The 20,500-nt window shown below is 37.1% G+C and overlaps 1 protein-coding gene across 10 annotated transcripts; it reads left to right on the top strand.

Moving 5' to 3' along the window:
* The first annotated feature begins 1,952 nt into the window (after positions 1 to 1,952).
* Positions 1,953 to 20,276, top strand: LOC135585202 (protein NPGR2-like). 10 transcript variants are annotated; one of them, XM_065088999.1, is made up of 9 exons: positions 1,953 to 2,244; positions 2,338 to 2,478; positions 3,283 to 3,583; positions 4,277 to 4,526; positions 7,108 to 8,321; positions 8,629 to 8,779; positions 12,720 to 12,842; positions 12,930 to 16,206; positions 19,658 to 20,276. In XM_065088999.1, the coding sequence occupies exons 3-8, from the start codon at positions 3,392 to 3,394 to the stop codon at positions 13,034 to 13,036; spliced, it is 2,037 nt and encodes a 678-aa protein (XP_064945071.1). In that variant the 5' UTR covers positions 1,953 to 2,244; positions 2,338 to 2,478; positions 3,283 to 3,391; the 3' UTR covers positions 13,037 to 16,206; positions 19,658 to 20,276. The 10 variants fall into 10 exon arrangements, with proteins under 10 accessions (XP_064945071.1, XP_064945070.1, XP_064945069.1 ...); XM_065088998.1 differs by having other exon boundaries at positions 12,720 to 13,059; positions 15,912 to 16,206; XM_065088997.1 differs by having other exon boundaries at positions 12,720 to 13,059; positions 15,596 to 16,206.
* Positions 20,277 to 20,500: the final 224 nt, after the last annotated feature.

Below are 20,500 nucleotides of genomic sequence, written 5' to 3'. Positions count from 1 at the left end.
GAAAATTGTTAAGAATTTCTTATGATAAAAAAGTCATGAGAGCAAGGACATACACTTAGTTGGCATAAATTGTCCAAGTCTAATATAGGAGTGCTTAATATTCATATTCTCCGTCTTACTAAGGCGGCTCTTCGATTCATAATCGAGCTGATTCAATTTAGATTAACTTGATATATATCAAATATAACCATGTTAACATATTTAATTATCTAATCATATGAGTTGGAGTCGAAGATCCTTCTTGAAAGCTCTCGAGCAACTTTGTCCTAGCTTTAATTTTAAAACTAGGTATAGTATTTTAATTAATATTTTCAAGGATAACTAGTTATTTGAGGCCTTGTAAATTTAAAGACTATATTCCTCGACTGCAATTTGGTTTTTATTAATGTTTGGTTTCTTCAGTAGTGTCAGATGTGTTGTTATCTCATCAATGTGATGATAATAAATGAATATATAGGCTTATCCTTAAGGGCAATCATTAACCAAGTCTGTTTACACTTTGTTAAGCTCTTAATATACTACCTCTTCTTCAATATCATTTATTAAAATACCTTTATTTTATTTTATTTTTGTTAAAAACCATTGCTTAACCAACTATCTACTTTGGAGCTTTTTGAATCTCTTAGCATCGGAACTACTGGTGTGTGCTTCCTTTGCCAGCAGCATTCAGACAATTGGAGTCCCAGAGAGTTGATGATGCCAAGTGGATCTTCCACCTTGGCGGCGAGAGAATTGGGTTGCTGAGATAAAAAAGATTATTCCCTGTTTCTTAAATTTTAATTTTTATATATTTTAAAATAATAATAATAATAATATGATAATTGACTGACAAATAAAATCATAATTTCTTCATCCAATTTTGTATTCATTAGGAGCTTTCCTCGTGAAATCCCGCTGAACTTAGCACCAGCCACAAAAAATTTCTTCATCGAGTTTATTTCGAACCTTTTTCTTTCGGAAAAAAACACACACACCAACAATATTAAGTGCACTTTGCCAGAAATCAAGAAAATAATTGATACCCTCCCTATCCAAGGTGGAGTTCGCTTAAAAGAATGACCAACGCAGTCAAAGGGTGTAGGCGGTGCGGTAATTTGCGTGCATCCTTATTACGAGGGTCCATTAAATAGCAAAGAGCAATTATCGTCCCAAGTATTTGTGACTGCCTTCCCAAAATGATGGTGTTTACCAGGTCACAAGCTTTTCTCCCATCTCCCATTCCCATCTCCCATCTCCCATCTCCCATCTCCCATCCATTGAGCTGTAAATCCAAAGAAAACAGATTAAGAGAGTCAAGAAAATTAAAAGGAAAAGAAAAGGCGGCCTTTAGAACTTTGTCTCTGGGGGAAGAGAGAGAGAGAGAGAGAGAGAGGAAAGAAAGCGCAATATTTCTATTTCTACCCGCGAGAAAGAGAGAGAGAGAGAGAGGAAAGAAAGCGCAATATTTCTATTTCTACCCGCGAGAAAGAGAGAGAGAGAGAGAGAGAGAGAGAGGCAAGAAAAGAGCAATATTTAGAGAGAGAGAGAGAGAGAGGAAAGAAAAGAGCAATATTTAGAGAGAGAGAGAGAGAGAGCGAGAGAGGAAAGAAAAGAGCAATATTTCTATTTCTACCAGCTTATGTCTCACCCGCCGTCCGTGCAGTTAAGCAGATCGACGGTGTCAATAAAGTGGGTAAAGAAGTGGGTAGCGAAGCGTTGTCGGAAATGCAAAAAAGGCCGCAACGGTAGACTCGGTCGGCGACGGACATTTGCGGAAACGAGTTTTCTACGTTTCCCGCCGACATGAATCAATACTGGGATATGGAATCGCTGTGCCACCTGGCAAATCTTCGGCCTCAGGCGGCTTACGACCCCTCCGCGGGCCCCACCCAGGTAGGCGTTATCGGCCGTTCTTTTTTATAGAAACAAATTGATTATATATATATATATATTCTGTGTTAATTAAAATAATAGTTCCGTCCGTCGACCTTTCGCCGCGCCTCCCAAAATCTTCTCCTTTAACCCCCACCAACCCCCCCACCCCGGGTGATTTGAATCGTTCTGCCGAAGCGACTCATCCAAGATCGAAGGCTTCGAAGAATTAGACGGCGAAGGGAATCTTTTTATTTCGGGTTCTTGTGTGGACGCATTGGTCGGGGGATTTCTTGGTGGAGTTGGGTCGGAGAGATTCTAAGGGGGTCGGTGTCTTCTTTGATGGGCCAAGAACAACTCTGGTTTGGTGGGATTTAATAGCCGCCTGGACAGGTACGGTTTTTATTGCCCGCCTTTGATGGTTTGTGTTGCCGCCTTCGATCTCCGTTAGACGACAAGCCGCACTAAATATGGGCAGGTTTGCAGAGTCGGCGAGAGGTCTGCCGCCGGGTTGGAGTGGGATCATGCGGTGAAACGGGGGACATTTTGGCCAGTTATTCTTTTTTTCTTGGCCCTTTGCAATTGGATTAGGGTTTCGGGAGGACTGGGAGAAAGGGGTGGCTTAAGGTGGGGTTTGGTATTTTTGATGCTTTTTGGTGCTTCTTGGGTTGCTGAATTCAGAGTCTTGCATTGTAATTGATGCGTTTTAGGGGTTGTGTTTTGGGATGGGTTTCGCAAGAGTGAATTCTTTATCAGTTTTCCTTTTTATGTTTCCGTCAAACTTGTCTGTAGTTATTATTCATGCTTTGCATTTGAATTCTTTCATTTGTTTACTTGTTTTTCCACGATTCCGACTTTTGTTGATTTTCCTTTTCTTTTTTTCTTTTTCTTGAAATTGGTATTGGACATTCATGCAATTACCACCTTTTCTAGGTGTTTGGAGAAACAGCTTTTGTCAGGATTTAATGGTTCAATTGCTTAAGCGTTGCTTATGAGGCATGGATTAGTGTATTGTTAGTTCTTTCGCCTATGCTTATAATTCATGGAGATGCCGAGTTTAGACATAATGTTTCTGACCTTGGGGCATGCTTGATTGAGTTACGTGTCATTCTTCCTTCTTTTCCCTACTTTTTAAATTGGCAAGGTGGGGATATCAAGTGTTAAATCTGTGTAAAGGTCCCATCTAATTTATTTTCTGATTGATCACAAATGCTTTTTTGTAATTTGGATGGTGTATCTATCTTTTTTTTGACAAGATTTTGACTTGTCCCAGTCTGATTCAGTACGTGTTCTGTTGTAGTTTACATCAATACAATTGGGTCAAAAATGAGTGGCTTACTTTGTCAGTTTTGTTTCCTGGAAATTTTTGTAAATTTACTGTCCCTCAGTTGGTTGGCAATTGTTTAAACTCTTGTTTTCTGTGTTTGGTAGGCACTTTGAACAGGCAGATGGTAGATGTAATTTTCTTCAACAGAAAGCAGCATGAATGGTAAGAAATGAGTAAAGAGACAAGGAATTTTCTCATCTTCTAAGGAACACAATGAAGTGTTTGTGTTCGGATGATCAATTGCGAGTAGATGAAATGGTTCAATCGTCTGGGTCCCTGGCCACCAAGGACTGCTTGCCTGGCCATTATTCATGTCGAAATGGTGAGGTTGAGCGGAGGGTTGACACTGTAAACATTGAAGAAGCTGAATCATCTCTCCGTGAAAGTCTTTGCTTAAATGATGAGGTTGGTTCCTGAACATCTTTTTTTGTATCCTATGCATGAAGGAGCTGCTGAGGCTTGACAAGTTTTCTCCAAGTTCAATGTTAAACCAGGTTTTCTTGGCTTTTGATTTTGGTCAAATATGTTGTCTTCTCTAAGTATTGAAGATTTTTTCTTTTGGTTGCCAACTGAGGATAGTGCTAAGTCAGAACATGTATTTATTTGGATTGAAACCTATTCAACCATATGGTAGGGATGTAACTAAGTCAAGATTTGATGAGTTTAACCATGCTTTAGCTTGCCTTGTAATTAATTTCTGGGCTGAAGATTGATCAAGCTTGATATGTTACATAATCAGTGAAGCCTAATTTTGAATCAAGCCAAGCTTGAGTCTATGTTGAGCAGCTTGACAAGATACATTGTGCTTCATTCATGCATTATGTGGCCCTATACATCAATCCTTCATTTATTTTTCACAAGGTAATAATGAAGTTATGATCTTAATTCTACTCTAATAAATCAATGTTGATGGTGGAAGCCTTTACAAGATCCTTCTAATGTATAGGATATATGTAACACTGTCACTTATTCTGAATTTTGTGTGGTGTCTTAATACAATATACAAATGTTTATAAAAATTCTTGAATATGTGTCACACTGTGTAGACATGCAAAATAAGATTAGTTGTAATGTCTAGTGGAGCTTTATATTTTGCAGGAAGCAAGAGCCTTGCTTGGAAGGATAGAATATCAGAGAGGAAATGTAGAAGCTGCACTTCATGTTTTTGATGGAATAGATCTTTCTTCAGTAGCTCCTAAGATCAAAGCTGCTATTGCTGAAAGAATGGAACGCCCCAAGTGTCACTCAAAATGGGATGCACGACCAATGTCCATACATGCAATAAGCTTACTTGTTGAAGCAGTATATCTGAAAGCAAGAGCTCTACAAGATCTTGGAAGGTTTAAAGGTAGAGATCATATGTTGATCAATTTTTTCCAGTACCTTTACCTATTCAATTTTCTTGAATTTATATTTTTATAAATTATCATAGTACGAAATTTATTTTTGTTTTCTCAGTCCTCTCTTTTTTAGTTGGGAACCACCAAAAGAACATGTCAGTTGTAGGTGATATTCATATTATAGTTAAGGACATCAATATCCATATATACAATCTAATTTTGTTTTTAAGCTTGAGATTTCTTTCAGGTTGTGATTTGGTCCATGAGATTTCTTGTCTCCTGTCAGATTTTTCATCCTAACTTGGAGTCATTTGACCTTTGCCCCTTCATGTTCGTATCCATTGCAATCAACATGTATTGGTTGTGCAACTCCTAAGTTTCCCTCCTTTTCTTTGAGAAATGCTGTACTCAGGTATTCACTAGAAAGGTGGCCTCAGTGCCTTAGCAAGTGTTGTCTGTTGCAACATGGGCATGGGTTTAATTGAGGAAATTAATGTAGTTGTACGGTGGGTAAGTTTTAGTGCTTCTGACTTTCTCCAGAGAATAATGGAACAGTGGTTTGGTCAGTGGAAACCTAATGCACTGGGCTATTCTTATATAATTATTAGTTTGGAAACATGATGCACTGGGCTAATTCTTATATATCTATTAGCTTCACTTCGCAAATTTAAATGTCTTAATACCCATTTTTGTCTATTCTTTAGTTATTATCTCTCTTCCTTATGATGTCTGTATCCATTTCACAATGTTGAAATCAATGTTTTGTTCTTCATGTTGCATTATTGTACATGGTGCATGATAATAGATGTGTGTACTAGGATTCAGTTTTACTCACTCTCCATATAGGAAACCACGAGACTGGTGATAAGTGGCACATGTTGTCTCTGTTGTCTGATAGTAGTTTTACATGCGGGCAGACATCTTTGTTGTATAACATAAAACTGTCTCTGATATCGTTCTCATAGCAGTGTTAATCAATGATGTGGGGACATTTGAGGAAACTGGAGATGAAGCTGTACAAAGGCCTAAAAACATCTACTAGAAGATGAACTAAAATTCATGTTTTTTTATGGTATCACTATAGTTTTTTGCGGTGATTTAAAAAGCGCTAGGCGCCAAGGTTCTAATTAACAAAAAGTCAAGTATCCTCAAATGTCTCCAAATTTAAAAAGCTATAGTGATACCATAAAAAAACATGAATTTTTATTAGTGATACCATAAAAAAACTAACAATATCACATTAACAAAAAGTCTCAAAATTCAAAACAATAACAACAATTTCGAATAAATAAAAATTAGTAGTATTAAAATCAAAATAATATATTATTAATCTAATAAATAAAAAATATTATTACTAGTATACAGTTAACAGTATACTATCGAGTCGATGTGAGAAGAGTGAGTAAGACAACAGCGACGAGCAGCTACAACAGTGGCAAGTAGCGACAGTGGCAACGACGAGCATCGATAGTGGCAGCGGAGAGAGGCAACGACAGTGGAGAGGAAATGTCGGTTGCAGAATCGCGAGCAGGGTTAGGGTTGGAAAAGTCACGAGAGGGATGTTGGGAGCTGATATCGGTGCTTTAGTTGGTTCGATTGAACCAACTAAAGCACTGGGGTCGCTTGGTTTGACCTGAGCGCTCGTCCGAGCCTAACCGTCGGACGCTTTGGGCGAACGCCCAAGCAGCGCCTCTTTGAAGCGAACCACCTGGACATGAAGCGAGGCACTCGGGCCTCATCTCGCCTCGCCCGAGCGCCTATTGAAATCGTTGGTTTTTTTGTTATAAAACATTATTTCTGAGACTATTATGAAATCTAAATTGTGCTGTTTGGATTTTGATTGTACTTTTCCCCCTGAGACCGTTATGGCCTTGGGATTTATAACATTATATTTATCACCTGCAGCCCTTTTCCTCACGTCATATGCTCTGTATTTGTAAGAATGTATTTTTATATTTGTTTTGAAGAATAACACCTTCTAGAATTATTCTTACTTGTTTAAATACAAGATAATTAGGTACACAAATGCCTTGTGTAGTTCAGAATTCAGATTTTGTTGGTCTGATTTGCTCCTGGGGCTATTTGCTCATTTCTTAATTCTATTTGCTCATTTCTTAATTTCACATTCATGTTCTGTGATTTTTTTTAATATTAGTTACATTCCATCTATCATATACTATTTGTTCTTGTACAAGTATAATTTAGCTCCAATCTTCATTGATAGGTAAGAAACTTTTAGCTTGGTTCTTTAACGTGTTTTTGAACTTTTGGTTCTTCCCGTTTGTTAAAAGTGTCAGTATTCTTTCCATATGGACAAAGACGCGCGCAATTGTTTTTTTATGTTTTCACCTATAGACTGTTGAGTACTGACTATTATAGCTTATATGTTTATGAAGAAAATGAATTATTTTCCAAAGCCTGCTGAATTGCTGCTAAAAAGGTGATCACCATATTAAGGACCACAGAGAGTTCTTACTTATAAATCATTGTATGTCTCACTTATGTCAAAGACATGGTTATTCTGAAATCAATAGCCAAATGTTAAAATGCCTGTTGCATGACTGTAACAGTATTCATTTGGTCATGCAGAAGCTGCTCAATCATGCAGCATTTTTCTGAACTCTATAGAGTCTGCGTTACATGATGGCTTGCCAGGGAACTTTATTACTGATAATAAATTACAGGAGATAGTGTGCAAGGCAGTTGAGTTGCTTCCGGAGCTATGGAAACTGGCTGGATTTCCTCATGAAGCCATCTCAACTTACCGAAGGGCCCTACTTGGACACTGGAATCTTGATGATGTTACCATGGCAAAGATACAAAAAGAATTTGCTATCTTTCTTCTTTATGGAGGCTGTGATGCTAGCCCTCCAAACCTTCACTCTCAAATGGATGGTGCATTTATACCTAGGAACAACATGGAAGAGGCAGTTCTTCTGTTAATAATTCTTTTGCGGAAAGTTTCTCTTAGGAGAATTGAGTGGGATTCATCTATCATCGATCATCTGTCTTTTGCACTATCTATATGTGGGCAGCTTAGTTCTCTGGCCGGTCAGGTAGAAGGGTTATTACCTGGTGTCCTAGGTATGAAAGAACAATACTATACCTTAGCCTTATGTTACTTAGGAGAAAATGATGACCTTACGGCTCTGAATTTGCTGAGAAAGCTACTGAATGCTACGGATCCAGATTGTGTAAAAGCATTGATACTTGCTGCTAAAGTTTGTGGTGAGAATACTTCTTGTGCAGAGGAAGGTGTTTCCTTTGCACGCAGGGCACTCACCAACTTGCATGGTTGCTGTGATCAAATTGAAAGTGTAACTAATTGTTTACTTGGTATCTCACTTTCAGCTCAGGCTAGATCTTCTTCCTCTGATTCAGAAAGAGTTTCAAGGCACTCTAAGGCACTTGAGGTGCTTGAAAAAACTGAAAGAACGATCCATGGAAAAGACTGTAAAACCATATTCAATCTCAGCTTAGAACATGCTGAACAAAGAAAGTTGGATGCAGCACTTCGTTATGCCAAACAGCTTCTGAAACTAGAAGCTGGCTCAAATGTAGATGCGTGGATCCTTTTGGCACGAATATTAACTGCCCAGAAGCGGTTTGTTGATGCTGAGACCATTATCAATGCTGGTTTGGAGCAAACAGGAAAGTGGGACCAGGGAGAACTACTGCAAACTAAAGCTAAAATTCAGATTGCAAAGGGACAACTGAAGAATGCTATTGAGACATATACTCATCTTCTTGCCATAATTCAGTTGAGGACTAAGAGTTTTAATTATGGACTAATGTCATTGAAGGTAGTGTCTACTTTCTTCGACCTACTCCATGCAAATTTGTCCTTATTGTTCTTGTTTCTGTAGCCTTTCTTCAGCCTAAACTTTATTTTATTCCTGTCTATTAATTTAGTGCCTATTTTCTGTCATGCAGATTTCCCTTTTAGCAATAAGATATTCACTTATTTGCACATAGCTATTATATTATCACAGTAGGTTTATGACATTATAATTTGCACGTACAAATGTATTATGTGCCTTTATGTTATCAGCTTCGTTTTAATTATATGGAAATTCATGTGCACTTACTTTTCACATAACTTTTTAACAGGGTGGAAAAAGTGATAGAAGTTTGGAAATCCAGACGTGGCATGATCTGGCTAATGTCTACATAAGCATGTCACTGTGGAGGGAGGCTGAAATTTGCCTATCTAATTTGAAGGCTATTTGTCCTTATTCTGCTTTAAGATGGCACGCTACTGGTAGTCAAGATTTTGGACATTAGTTTATAGTTTCTACTTTCTACTATGTTTTCATTTTTCTATTATGATATTGATATGCTTGCTTTTATTTTTAGTGTGTGTTTTCCTTGTACTTTTAGTATGCTGATTTTGATCACACATATAAACCAAGAGTTTCCAAAATATTATGATCTGCTTAGTATTTAGTGGGGAATATGTAACTTAGTATTTGCTGGTTGCTGGATGTTGCATTTGTTGTTTTCTTTAGTTTGTCTTAAGTAATGAGTTACAGAACAGAAACTGGTTAGATTAGAACGTGTCGTGCAGATAAGCTTATTAGAGAATATCGTATGTTATATGGGTTGGGTGGGAATTGCTGTGAACGTATCCATAGAGACAAGTTGTGGAAGATTTTGAGTGATTTATCACCTAAATATATCCTCCCATATATACATTGTTCCCTGGTTAATCTAAACAGAAGTAACCAGCAACATAAGTTTACAACAAGAAAATAGTGTTCATGTTTATTTGGTAAGACTGTCACGCAAGATAGGTTTATATATACATATACATACATATATATGTAAACATTCTCATCATTTGATTGATTAGTTGCCTCAGCTCCTTATTCAATTTGATTATGTTTCGCTTCTTCCTCGGAGTAAGACGATTAGACAATTCCTAATCGTGGTCCTTGCGGATCGGATCATTTATATGGGATAAAAAAGAAACTTCATGTATTTGTCATCTTTCTCTTTGAATGATCTCAATTCTAGTTATGGTTTCATTAGATATCTTACAACTAGAACTCATCTTTTTCGATCAAATTCCTCCACCACTGCAAAACTCCGGTTAGATTCAGGCAGGAAAGTAGATTCATATAGGTATTTATTCATTCTGATATAAGTACACTTGTTTGCACAAAAAACATGATTTTTTCATCGTGCTGGGAACTGACTTTCCATGGGAAAAATAGTCCATTGGAACCCAATTGTTATGTCATAGTAGATCCAAACACTTGTCTCGAATTGACTTCAATATCATAATTTCTCTAGTGAATAACTAATAGTTGCTCACTTGCTCTAGTGAATTGCTAAATAAAATAGCTATCTTTCAGAGTTTCACGAAAAACTTATTTATATATATATATATATATATATTGAATCACAAAAATACTGTATTACTTATTCAAAATGTAATGTACAAATCTGGGATCTATACCATCCCAAAAAATGGGGGAGCAAAAGATCTAAACCTAGCAGCTTTATCAACTAGTTGATTACCTTTCCTATGGATATGCTCTATCGTGCATATGTTTAGTGATTTACAAGGGCTAGTAATGTCAATAACTATACTCAAAGAGACCAAGGAACAATAGAGATTCCTCGGACAAAATTACATAGGATAATAGCATCAATTGTCACCAAAATGCTGGACAATTTGAGTTCCTAAACCTCACAAAGCCCCATACGCAAGGCTTTGCACTCAGCCATAGTATTTGCAGAAGAGACTTGGCAAGGCCTGCCATCACACCCAAGCACTGAGTTGTCCTTAAATTTGATAGTAAAACCAACACCAGCCTGTACATTCTGTGAGAAAAAAGAACCATCAAGTTCTAGTATACAATCAAAATTAGACAGTTCAGACAAGTCTTCCCCAGCAGCATTTTGCATTCTCCTCTCAGACTTGTTTCATCTAGTGAAATAATCACAAGCATATCATAAGATCTTGTGCAACAAAGAGGTTGGCTTAGTTTGACGGTTGCTATATTTGGCCTCGTTGTGGAAGAAACCAAAGTTCGGTTTCAATAACAGGGAGAATCCAATCCTTGGAAATTTTATCATCAAGGCTATGTGTTTCCCAAATCCATCCCCACCAATCCAGAGGCCATAAAACAAAAGCAGAAACCTAAATGCTGTTGAATTAACAGCCATAACTCGAATGTGACCATACATTCCAATGAAATGTGATTGGGGGAATCTGAAGAGAGATGACAAAGATGAGAAGGTTCCATCTGGGAATGAGAAGCACAAGATAACCTGTTAGAGTAGGCAACCTATTCATGTAAGCTTCGATAGGAAGAGCTTCATTTTTGGGGCTACTCTCAAATACCAAATAGCCTTCCAGCCAGACCAACACTCCTCTCTATATCATGGCTGATTTGTCAAAGCCCTATAAGCTGCCTTGACAATCAGCACCCCTTCGGGGTTTTCCGACCATCACCATCTGTCGTCATTGGCTAAAGCAAAATGATGAATTCTAAGGATACATTCCACCACTGAAGAGCCAATGATCATTACACTCCTATTCACACTCCATTGACCTCCTGAAAAAAGATCAACCACTTTAGAAATCAACAACATTTCATTCACATTTACAAAAAGTAAATGTGACCACCAACAGTCATGCTAGTTGTTCCTGCCTCCAATAATAACCTGAAATCCCTCTCTAACATCCTTAAGAAGATTATGGATGATCCTATCAGAACACCTCTATATATATATATATATATATATATATATATATATATATATATATATATATTAAGAAACAATCTGTAATGTTTGTTTCCTATAGTTATTCTGAGTCTATGAGTTGTAGATGTTGATTTTCATAAGTTTTATCTTTACCTTGTTGGTCATCTGAATGATTATTTAAGAGGTTTCTTAGTTTATCTCACTCTTGTTCTTGTATATATAGGAAATATTTTATTTTAATATATGATGATTTTGTCATTGTTTACTTGAATTACCTTAAAGTTGTCCTTTTTGACTTCACATATGCAAAGACTTAAGTTATGCATCACTAGGTTTTCTTTTCTGGAAAAATTTCTTATACGAATCAATATAATATCATATATATCCCTTAAAAAAAAAGCAAACATCCTGTATATTTGTGCAAAACTTAGAAATCTCTCTCCCTTATATGCCGTTGATGGTAGACTTTGTTAGATCCTGTTAGGACCTATTTGCCTCAACATGGGTTGAGGTTGATTGGAATTTATGGCTAGATAACCTGTTAAATGGTTACTAGTGAGACCTAATAGGTCTATTGCTAGGGTGTAGATAAGGAGGTACCTTTAGATTTGTTAGATACATAGGATACTAGCATTTTTGTGTCTAGGATACTCTGGCACATTGCATGGGAACACCAGAAGATTTCCCTTTTTCAGTTGGATCATGCAATGATATAAATTCTATGCTGATTTTTGTAATTTTACAGTAGAGGATTTTCTTTGTGGGAATTATGGAACATGTTAACTACCAAGAATATTGAAGACCTTTTTTTCATTTTTTAATCAACCCAAACTTTTTGGAAATTAGCATTTTATAATGTAGATATGAATCCTTGACATCTCTTGCTAGGCTCCTTTTGGTCTTTTCTTGTGCAATTTCTCACCCCTTTGGTAGCTCACCTTGCTCTTCAGTCCTCCCTATCCTGTTCCATTTTTTTTTTTTTGGGCCATCCTTCATGGATGAAGATGGTGATGATGATTCCATGTTTATTTTTGGGGGGTTTGCAATTAATTTGCATTGTCTGGACTTGTAATACATGTAATATGAGACTTGTCAAACATATTCACATATTCTCTCTATTGAAGCTCATCCCTTTGATGTGTCTGAAAATTTTATCAACTGCTGGTTGATATATCAGAAGTTTATTGATCTGTTATGTCAACCATTGTTGGAGAGATTTATCTAAAGTAGCTATCTTAGCATCATGAGGAAACATTGAAGACTTTGCTTAATCACTGATTTTTGTTCTTTGCTTGAATTGGTTAGTTGCCTGTTTGAATTTTATTAAGAATTTTAGAGCCACTGTCTACGTATGTGGAATTGATATTAATTTTCACTCTCTATCTAGACATGTTCAAACTATCCACTCTGTTTTATTTTTCTCCACTCTTTGTAACCTTCTCAACATTAGTGTTAAATGTCAAAAACAATTGCTAATGTTTCAGGACAGCTATATGAAGCAAAAGGTCTCCTTCAAGAAGCTCTAGGGGCATATGCTAAAGCATTGGATATAGAGCCAGCCCATGTCCCAAGCTTGGTCTCAAGAGCAATTGTTCTTAGACATCTTGGTGATTGGTCATTGGATGTCATTAGGAGCTTATTGACTGATGCACTTCGGCTGGACCGGACTAACCATATTGCTTGGTTTAATCTAGGTTTAATTTATAAAGCTGAAGGTGCCAGATCAGCACTTGAGGCTGCGGAGTGTTTTCAGACTGCTGCTTTTCTTAAAGAGACTGCACCGGTTGAACCCTTCAGATGAGGTTTTTTGGAGTAATCAACTCTGTGAGCTATTTTATAAACCTTCATGGTTATGTTTGTTTTCTGCAGTATATAGGATATGCCGTCTGTATTGTAGTTTACTGAAAATTGCAGCTTATAAGATCATTCAGAGTATTACTTGAATCAAGAACCCAGCCTTCATAGTTCATAGATGGTAAATAAACAGAACGAGATTTCCTTATTGCAATTAATCTTAAATAGCAGCATGATTAGTCTGAAGGTGACAATTATTCTTTCTTGAAACTGTGGAGAATTTTCCTGGAAATTTGAAATGCAAAAAAAAAAAAAAATCAGCCAAGAAGAAGCAGAACATCAGGGGCTCATTTATTTGTATTTGGTGCATCCAATAATGAATATCTGACGAACATATGAAAATCACTGTCAGAGCTAATACTTGTCAACCATGTGACGTTCCGTTCCCAACTCATTCCTTTATCAACTGTAGCACATAAATGAAAAAGAGACACCAGTATGCCATTGCAGCAGTACATGTAATCATCTAAAGGAAGTTGTCCCCTTTCATTGCATTACTGTTATAGGACATCTTTCTGAGGAAGTTGGAGTTTTTTGCTGAAATTCTAAATGATATACGAGAAATTTGGGTTGAGACTCTACATTCTTTTCTTACGCACACAAGTAAATATTTTTTCTTCTCGCTTCATGAAATGGTCAACCTTTTACTGTTCCACGTTTGATTCATTGATGTCCACATGCATCTTATGGTATGAATCTGTTATGTGGAGTGGTCAAGTTGCATCAACTTTCCCTAGTTCTAGTCTTTGGTTTTAGAAATATTGTCCTATCATGCATTTTTTCATGTAAAAATGTGGCATAAAAGTAATGTACTCAGCTGTAACCCTTTGATCATCAATATATTATTACTCAGATTGAGGACCAACACCCTTGTGTGCTTGACACATGAACTGTCAATTACAATCAGGTTGTCATTTTAGTGGACCGGTTAAGATTATTAAAATGCCTGAAAAAATAAACATTCAAGAACTGTTTTTTTTTTTTGCATGCTTTGTTACTGGCTTACCTAAGAAGCAAAAACTTGGCACTTGGATGAGAGCTACCCAGAACCATGAACTTTCAGAAATTTGACTGAATTTTCCAAGTATTTATGAAGCTTACCTCTAATTTTGAAGTTAAAAGGCTCTTGCAGCAGCTAGGGCTCAAATGATGTTATTGTTTACTATATTGTAACTGATGTGAAGTTTAGTGCATGAATCTTTGTTATATTAAAATCTGGTACGGCGCTTACATTAAGTCCAAACCATTGATTATTTCCTACTACACCCACAAAATACTTCCTGCTCAAACAATTTTTTTTTCTGCCAAATGAACTTTTCGTGTAACTATCTTAAGTCCATACCACTCTTGTTTGCTGGCTATATGCTAACCTCTCTCCAACTTGAATTTTCACTAATGTAAGTGGTCTATTGAAAGGAGTTTCTGCTGTTGACATATGCCAAATCATTTCAAGCATACTGCTCTTCTATAATACTTTTGGATTGCTCTAGTTTGTTGATTCAATATTTGGGTCTCCTAATAAAGCTTATAGCGATAAGGATCATGAGAATTTGGGTCATATAAAAACATATTCCCACAAACTTGTTTGTGATTGCAAATTTCTTCTCTTGCCTATTCTTCTAAGTGGGTTTACATGTTCGTTTGCTCCTGAATTTATAGGCTTTGCATGAACTTAGATAAAAACAAGGATTGCAATTTTGCTTGATATGGTACAGTAAAGGCGGTACATGTTGGTCTAGCCAGCGACTGGCACATGGACCACTCTGTATCGGGCAAAACACAGGAGGTGGGGGTGTACCACCTGGTACATCCCAGAAACTGGATGAAACGATCGAATGGTACACCCCAGAAACTGGATGAAACGATCAAAACATGATCGTTATTGACATTTTTCGGTCGGTAATAGTTGTATCTTGACCAATACACATCAAGGGTCAGGATTTGTCATGGTCCAATGGTCAATTTGACTGTTGGACCTCAATTTTGGCTTGGTTCAAAGGTTTAAAAGCTTCCTTACTCCCCTCTAAATGACTGTTGGACCTCCTCAACTTTGGTCTAGTTCAAACTTCAAAGGTTTAAAAGCTTCCTCACTCCCCTCTTTCACTCCCTCTCACTCACACAAGTTTCCCCCTCTCTTTCACACTCACTCTTTCGTACTCTCTTAATTGAGCTTCCTAATCATTGATTAGAGGCTTAGAGCTTCAATTGGAGGGATTAAAGTTTTCAAACTTGTCATTTGGTGGAAGATCCATCCTATATGTTTCGATACGTAATCTAACATTGCTTGTATCTTTGTAGATGATTCAACATCGAAGAAACGGAAAACATGCTACAAAGTTGCTTCTCAACATCAAGAAAAGATAAATTCGCTATCTAAACCTTATTTCCACTCTATTTTTATTGAAATCTAATTTTACTTGCATTAAATTTTATTTAAAAGACTTAAAAAAGGGTTTTCTCTTTTCCAAGTATTCAAACATTTTTTATGGTTGTTTGGGTTTGTCAGTACATACCGGCATATGATACGTTGGTAATGACCGGTACATACCAGTCCAGCTATTGACCTGCACCACCGGTCGGACCAAGATGTCAAACCTTGGATAAAACAGTAATACATTGGTTGGTCTATGGACATTGTTAATAACAGAAGCTTGGTGCTTATGAGCTGAATGTTCCCTTTGTTTTGGCGCATGAATTCTGTCAAATATGTTGTGGAAATATGCATTATTACTTGGGAGCATGCAAGCTTAAAATTTATTCCTTATGAAATACATGAAGGCAAGAGGAGATCATCTATAATTCCTTGGCAATGCTGCTTTCAGTGCCATGTACACATTGTCTAGGTTTGAGAAGAGAAGTTGACCAAAAACACAAACCACTTGTCCAAACATGCATTTGTAGCGTGTGGTTTAATGGGGCAACTGGCAAGTGGCATCATCCGTCAACTTAAGCTTCGCAAAGGCTCTGGGGGGTGGAATGGAGATATGGTGTTCACTGTAATCTTATACTTCTGGTGGTTTTTTATCATCTTTAAGAGTTGCTAATTGCCATGAACTCTGTATGCAATTACAATATTCTGGAGTGTGGAGTCAGAGACAAATTCTATACACTTCCAAGGTAAGAGATCTTTTTAGCATACTCAATATTTAGTATTAGTTCTTATCTGAATCTTGTACTTTACAAGTGTGAAACTTTAAGCTAAATTTTGTTCCATTAAACATGGATTTTATCTCGTTGATGTATGTTTTGATTTAACATAGATGCTAAGATGTATCAATATCTCAGTTTTCTTTTATGAAAGATGGCATAGTTCAGTTGCAATTCTCTACTGCATGGTTACAAGAAAATATATTAGTTGCTAGTACTGTATTTGTAATATCCTTTATTTTTAAATTCTTTATGATATCCATGATTTTTTTTATTATTTTAATGTGAAAATTCATTTAATAATTTTTTGTATTAAATAATTTTATATTGAAAGTTTCAATCCTAGAATTTGAATGTGATTTGTGAACGTTTTATGTTATGTTAGTGGAGAAAAAAAAAATCCTATTTAAAATAGGTTCACACTTCAATGATATTATTCTCTGAATGTTATTTTGGGGATGTGACAGTATTCAAGTTTCAAATGTTGATCAGATTAGTATATTCCTAAACTGGTAGTTGTTTGTTCCACCAAGAATTGATTGGATTAGTATATTCTAACCAGCGATTTAAAAAGGCGCTCGGGCGCTCGCCTAGGCGCTCGGGCGAGGCGAGGTGAGGCCCGAGCGCCTCACTAATCTCCTAGGCGGCGCGCTTCAAATAGGCGCCGCTTGGGCGCTCGCCCGAGCCCAGGCGCTGGGCGCTTCGGGCGAGCGCCTGGGTTAACCAAGGCGATCGAACCAGGATTTTAGGTCTGGTTCGGTCCTGGTTCGGTCTACGATGGTTAGTTGGTTCAATCGAACCAACTAAAACCGATATAAGTGACAACCCAACCCTAACCCTCGCCGCTGTCGCTCTCGATCCCGCTGCTCGCCGCTGTCGCTGCTTGCAAACTCTACCGCTGTCGCCGCTCGCAAACTCTATTGATGTCGCCGCTCGTCGTTGTCGCTGCTCGCAAACGCTACCGCTGTCGCCGCTCCTGCTCCCGCTGTCGCTGCTCGTCACTATCGCCGCTCGTGCCTCCCACTGCTCGCCGCTCGCGCTCCCGCTGCTCGCCGCTGTTGCCGCTCGCCACTGCCGCTGTCGCTTCCTCTTTTCTCAGTCAGCAGGCTCAGCACCCCTTTACACTTCCTTTTAACAGTATACTTATACTATGTACTATTAATATTATTAAGTTTATTTAAAATAATTAATTTTCAATACTATTAATAGATTAATAATATATTATTTTGATTTTAATACTGTTAATTTTTATTTATTTGAAATTATTTCTAGGTTTCTTAATACTGTTAATTTTATATCTTAGATTTTCTTAACTTAATAGTATTTTTTTATTTAAAATTTTAAATAATTATATTTATTAATTATATTATATATTTTTATATTTTAGCGTCTCGCTTCGCTCGGGCGAGCGCCTAGCGTCTCGAGCGTTTTTGGACCTTGGCGCCTAGCGCTTTTTAAATCACTTATTCTAACAGGTATTTATCTGTTCGACCAAGAATTGGTACTGAACCATATAGCTCAGTACTGATTGAAAGGAATTGAATACCAAATGGACCTGTATGTACTAGCTAGTATTTATTATACTGGGTTGACCAAGTCCTGGTATCAAAGCGTATAGCTGGACATTGCTATATATATGATTTGTTTATATTTTTTATTGTCTTATTTGAAAATACGAAGCAGCATAGGTTGGTATATCACCTCTTACCAGTCGGATAGATCTCGAAACTGGCACAATCATTGCTGCTGGTGGTACAGTATAATTATACTAGTTTCATACTGCTTTGACGGGGTATTGAAACTGATACTGGACCAGGATTTTGAACCTTGCTATCATTTAAATATTGAGGCTTGTGCTAGAATTAGTTCTGTTTTAATTGAGGCACAGGAAAAAAAAGAAAGGAAATGAATTGAGGTGTGCCATCAATGCTCCTTATAGATGACTTACCCTGAGCCATGGTTTTTATTTTTAGATGGATTTGGTAATTTTGAACACTGCCAAAATGTTCTGAGATGGTAATAGGTATGAGTCCTTGCTGTGTCATCAGACAACTTCATTTGTCTCAGCCAGCTGTCAAGACACCTACTGTAGAGGTTTAACCGTGATATCCAACAACCCCATGCTGTAGAGTTCGGGTTGTGCACTCTGTTTTGGCATGTTACGGGCATGAGCTTGTCCGTGGAAAAGTAAAACCAAGTTTTCAAGCAGGAAACCTGCTGTTGGCATTCTCGTAAGGAAATGCTGCCACACTGGAAATGCTCTAGGCAGGACATCTTTGCTGGATGTAGCTTTCTTCAAAAAGAGGATGGGATAAGTCTGGAAGTCTCTAACGTTTGCTTAAAATTTCAACTATGGTCTTGCAAAGAAGTAGAAAACAAACAAGTATCATCATGGAGGGACCAATAAAACAAGATTTTAATATACCTTTCACATCAAATTTATTTGATGAACACAATTTAAACAGTAAAAATACTTGTAGATGTTCTTCAATCCAACAAGAAAACAAGTTATTTGAAGAACATAATTAATTCCAACATCCATAGGTGCCTTTAGAGACATTCGAAGAGGTGTCTATTAAGACCTAAGAGATTACATCTTGCCTCATGTTCTATTAACAAAGTTTATTCAGGAGATTACTCCTTGTTCCATGTTCCATTGAGAAGATCTATTTATGGGCACTTCATAGTTATTTTGATCGACAGTCCTAATGATGCCTTCAGTTACTTTAATAAGAACATTGCCATTTGGGTGTTATAATTCAACCCTTTAATATTTTTAAGCGGTATGTCACCTTTTGTAGAACTTATTGTGGTGGTTATGTGTGATTCCCGCACACGAGGTATGTGAGATACCACATCAACCCGAACTTTCAACGGTGATTCGGCCCATCTAATTTATTTGTTTTCCATTTCATGTGATGTTTTTGAACTGCTTTGTAATTTCTACAACAGATTACTTAATGCAGTTTTCTTTATTGCCTTGATCAGGAGTTTTACATGTTATTAATTGTACATGTTGTCAACTAACCTTCTAAACATGTCTTTCATTCTATGTTAGTAATTTTTAGATCATCTTCTCTTGTTTAGTGTTTATCCTATGCTCCCTTTAATGTATGCAATCTCCCTTTAGTGTATGCTATCTTTCTTTGAGTAATTTTCGGGTCCTGATATTGCCCCTGTTGAAGTCTTAAATTTAGGAGGCATGTTGTATCACATTCAACAAATATCTTGTGCTTGATGTCCATCTTCATTTTCTAATTTAGGGTTTGAATTTGAAATACATCACCAGAAGTTTTGCTTCAAGATTTTCCTTGTTTTGTTGATTTGTCCGATAGCCAGCTATGCTTTATTTTATATTCCTAATCAACAGGCATCATGCATCAGGATCACTAATTCTCAGTTTGATTTTGAAACTTGTAAGGACCGTTGCCTTCTCCTCGAGTGCATCTCAATCCAGAATCTTGACATAAGCAACCACATAGGCTTTAGAAGAATCTGATCGGAATAACATATGCCCCATTGAGATCTTGAAGCCTTAGTATGTGGTTGATGAATGTCCTTGGAGGAATGCCAAGAGGTGATGTCAGTATCGATTTGACATGCATTCCTGTACAGTTGAATGTAGTGTGCCTAAGGTAATTGCGGAAGGATATGGTTGGTATTGATGACACTAGGCCTGTCAAAAAGGAAAACCGAGGAAGATATCATGAATGAAAAGCATTTACCCAAAGGGGGTGGGTGATACATCAGCATCTACATTCTCCAAGAATGAAAAGCATGGTGGGGAAAACGTCGACAACAACCGATGGAAAAAGGTCGGTAGGTCGGTCGGTATGTATCTCCTTGATCTGATTCAATGAAGTTATGCTTTAAATGTTGGGTTGTAACAACCTGCGAATGCTGCTAGATTGGTTTCCATGCTGGTCTTCTGATTGAATAAAACTGCAGATGAAAACAATGTTATCCTGAATGTTTGTTGCAAAATGCAATATGGCTTATGAATGAAAGCCTATATCAGGTAAGATTCAGCTTTTTCCATTTGATTCTATGGTCTGGCTCGTCTTTTTTGTTCTCATTTTTTTATGCCTCCCTTTCTTTTCTTTTCCTGCTGCAATGTTCATACCAATTATGAGAAATTTGGGATATTCACGTTTTCCAACTCATGCCCAAAGTAAAAGTTACGGTCTCTTGATCCCAAAGCAAAGAAAAAGTTCCAACCATATATCTACAGAGAACACATAGTGTTCCTCTTGGATGATGTTAT

This window comes from Musa acuminata, chromosome BXJ1-11, assembly GCF_036884655.1.
Source record: "Musa acuminata AAA Group cultivar baxijiao chromosome BXJ1-11, Cavendish_Baxijiao_AAA, whole genome shotgun sequence".
In the NCBI taxonomy this organism is placed as follows: Eukaryota; Viridiplantae; Streptophyta; class Magnoliopsida; order Zingiberales; family Musaceae; genus Musa; species Musa acuminata.
This window is presented reverse-complemented; position numbering and strand designations above follow the sequence as displayed.

Bases quoted from the DNA above. Each gene is read 5' to 3' on its own strand.
- LOC135585202 (XM_065088992.1), top strand. From the start codon at position 3,392: ATGAAGTGTTTGTGTTCGGATGATCAATTGCGAGTAGATGAAATGGTT. The intron at 3,584-4,276 runs GTTGGTTCCTGA...TATATTTTGCAG, and splicing joins GTCTTTGCTTAAATGATGAG to GAAGCAAGAGCCTTGCTTGG. The intron at 4,527-7,107 runs GTAGAGATCATA...TTGGTCATGCAG, and splicing joins AGATCTTGGAAGGTTTAAAG to AAGCTGCTCAATCATGCAGC.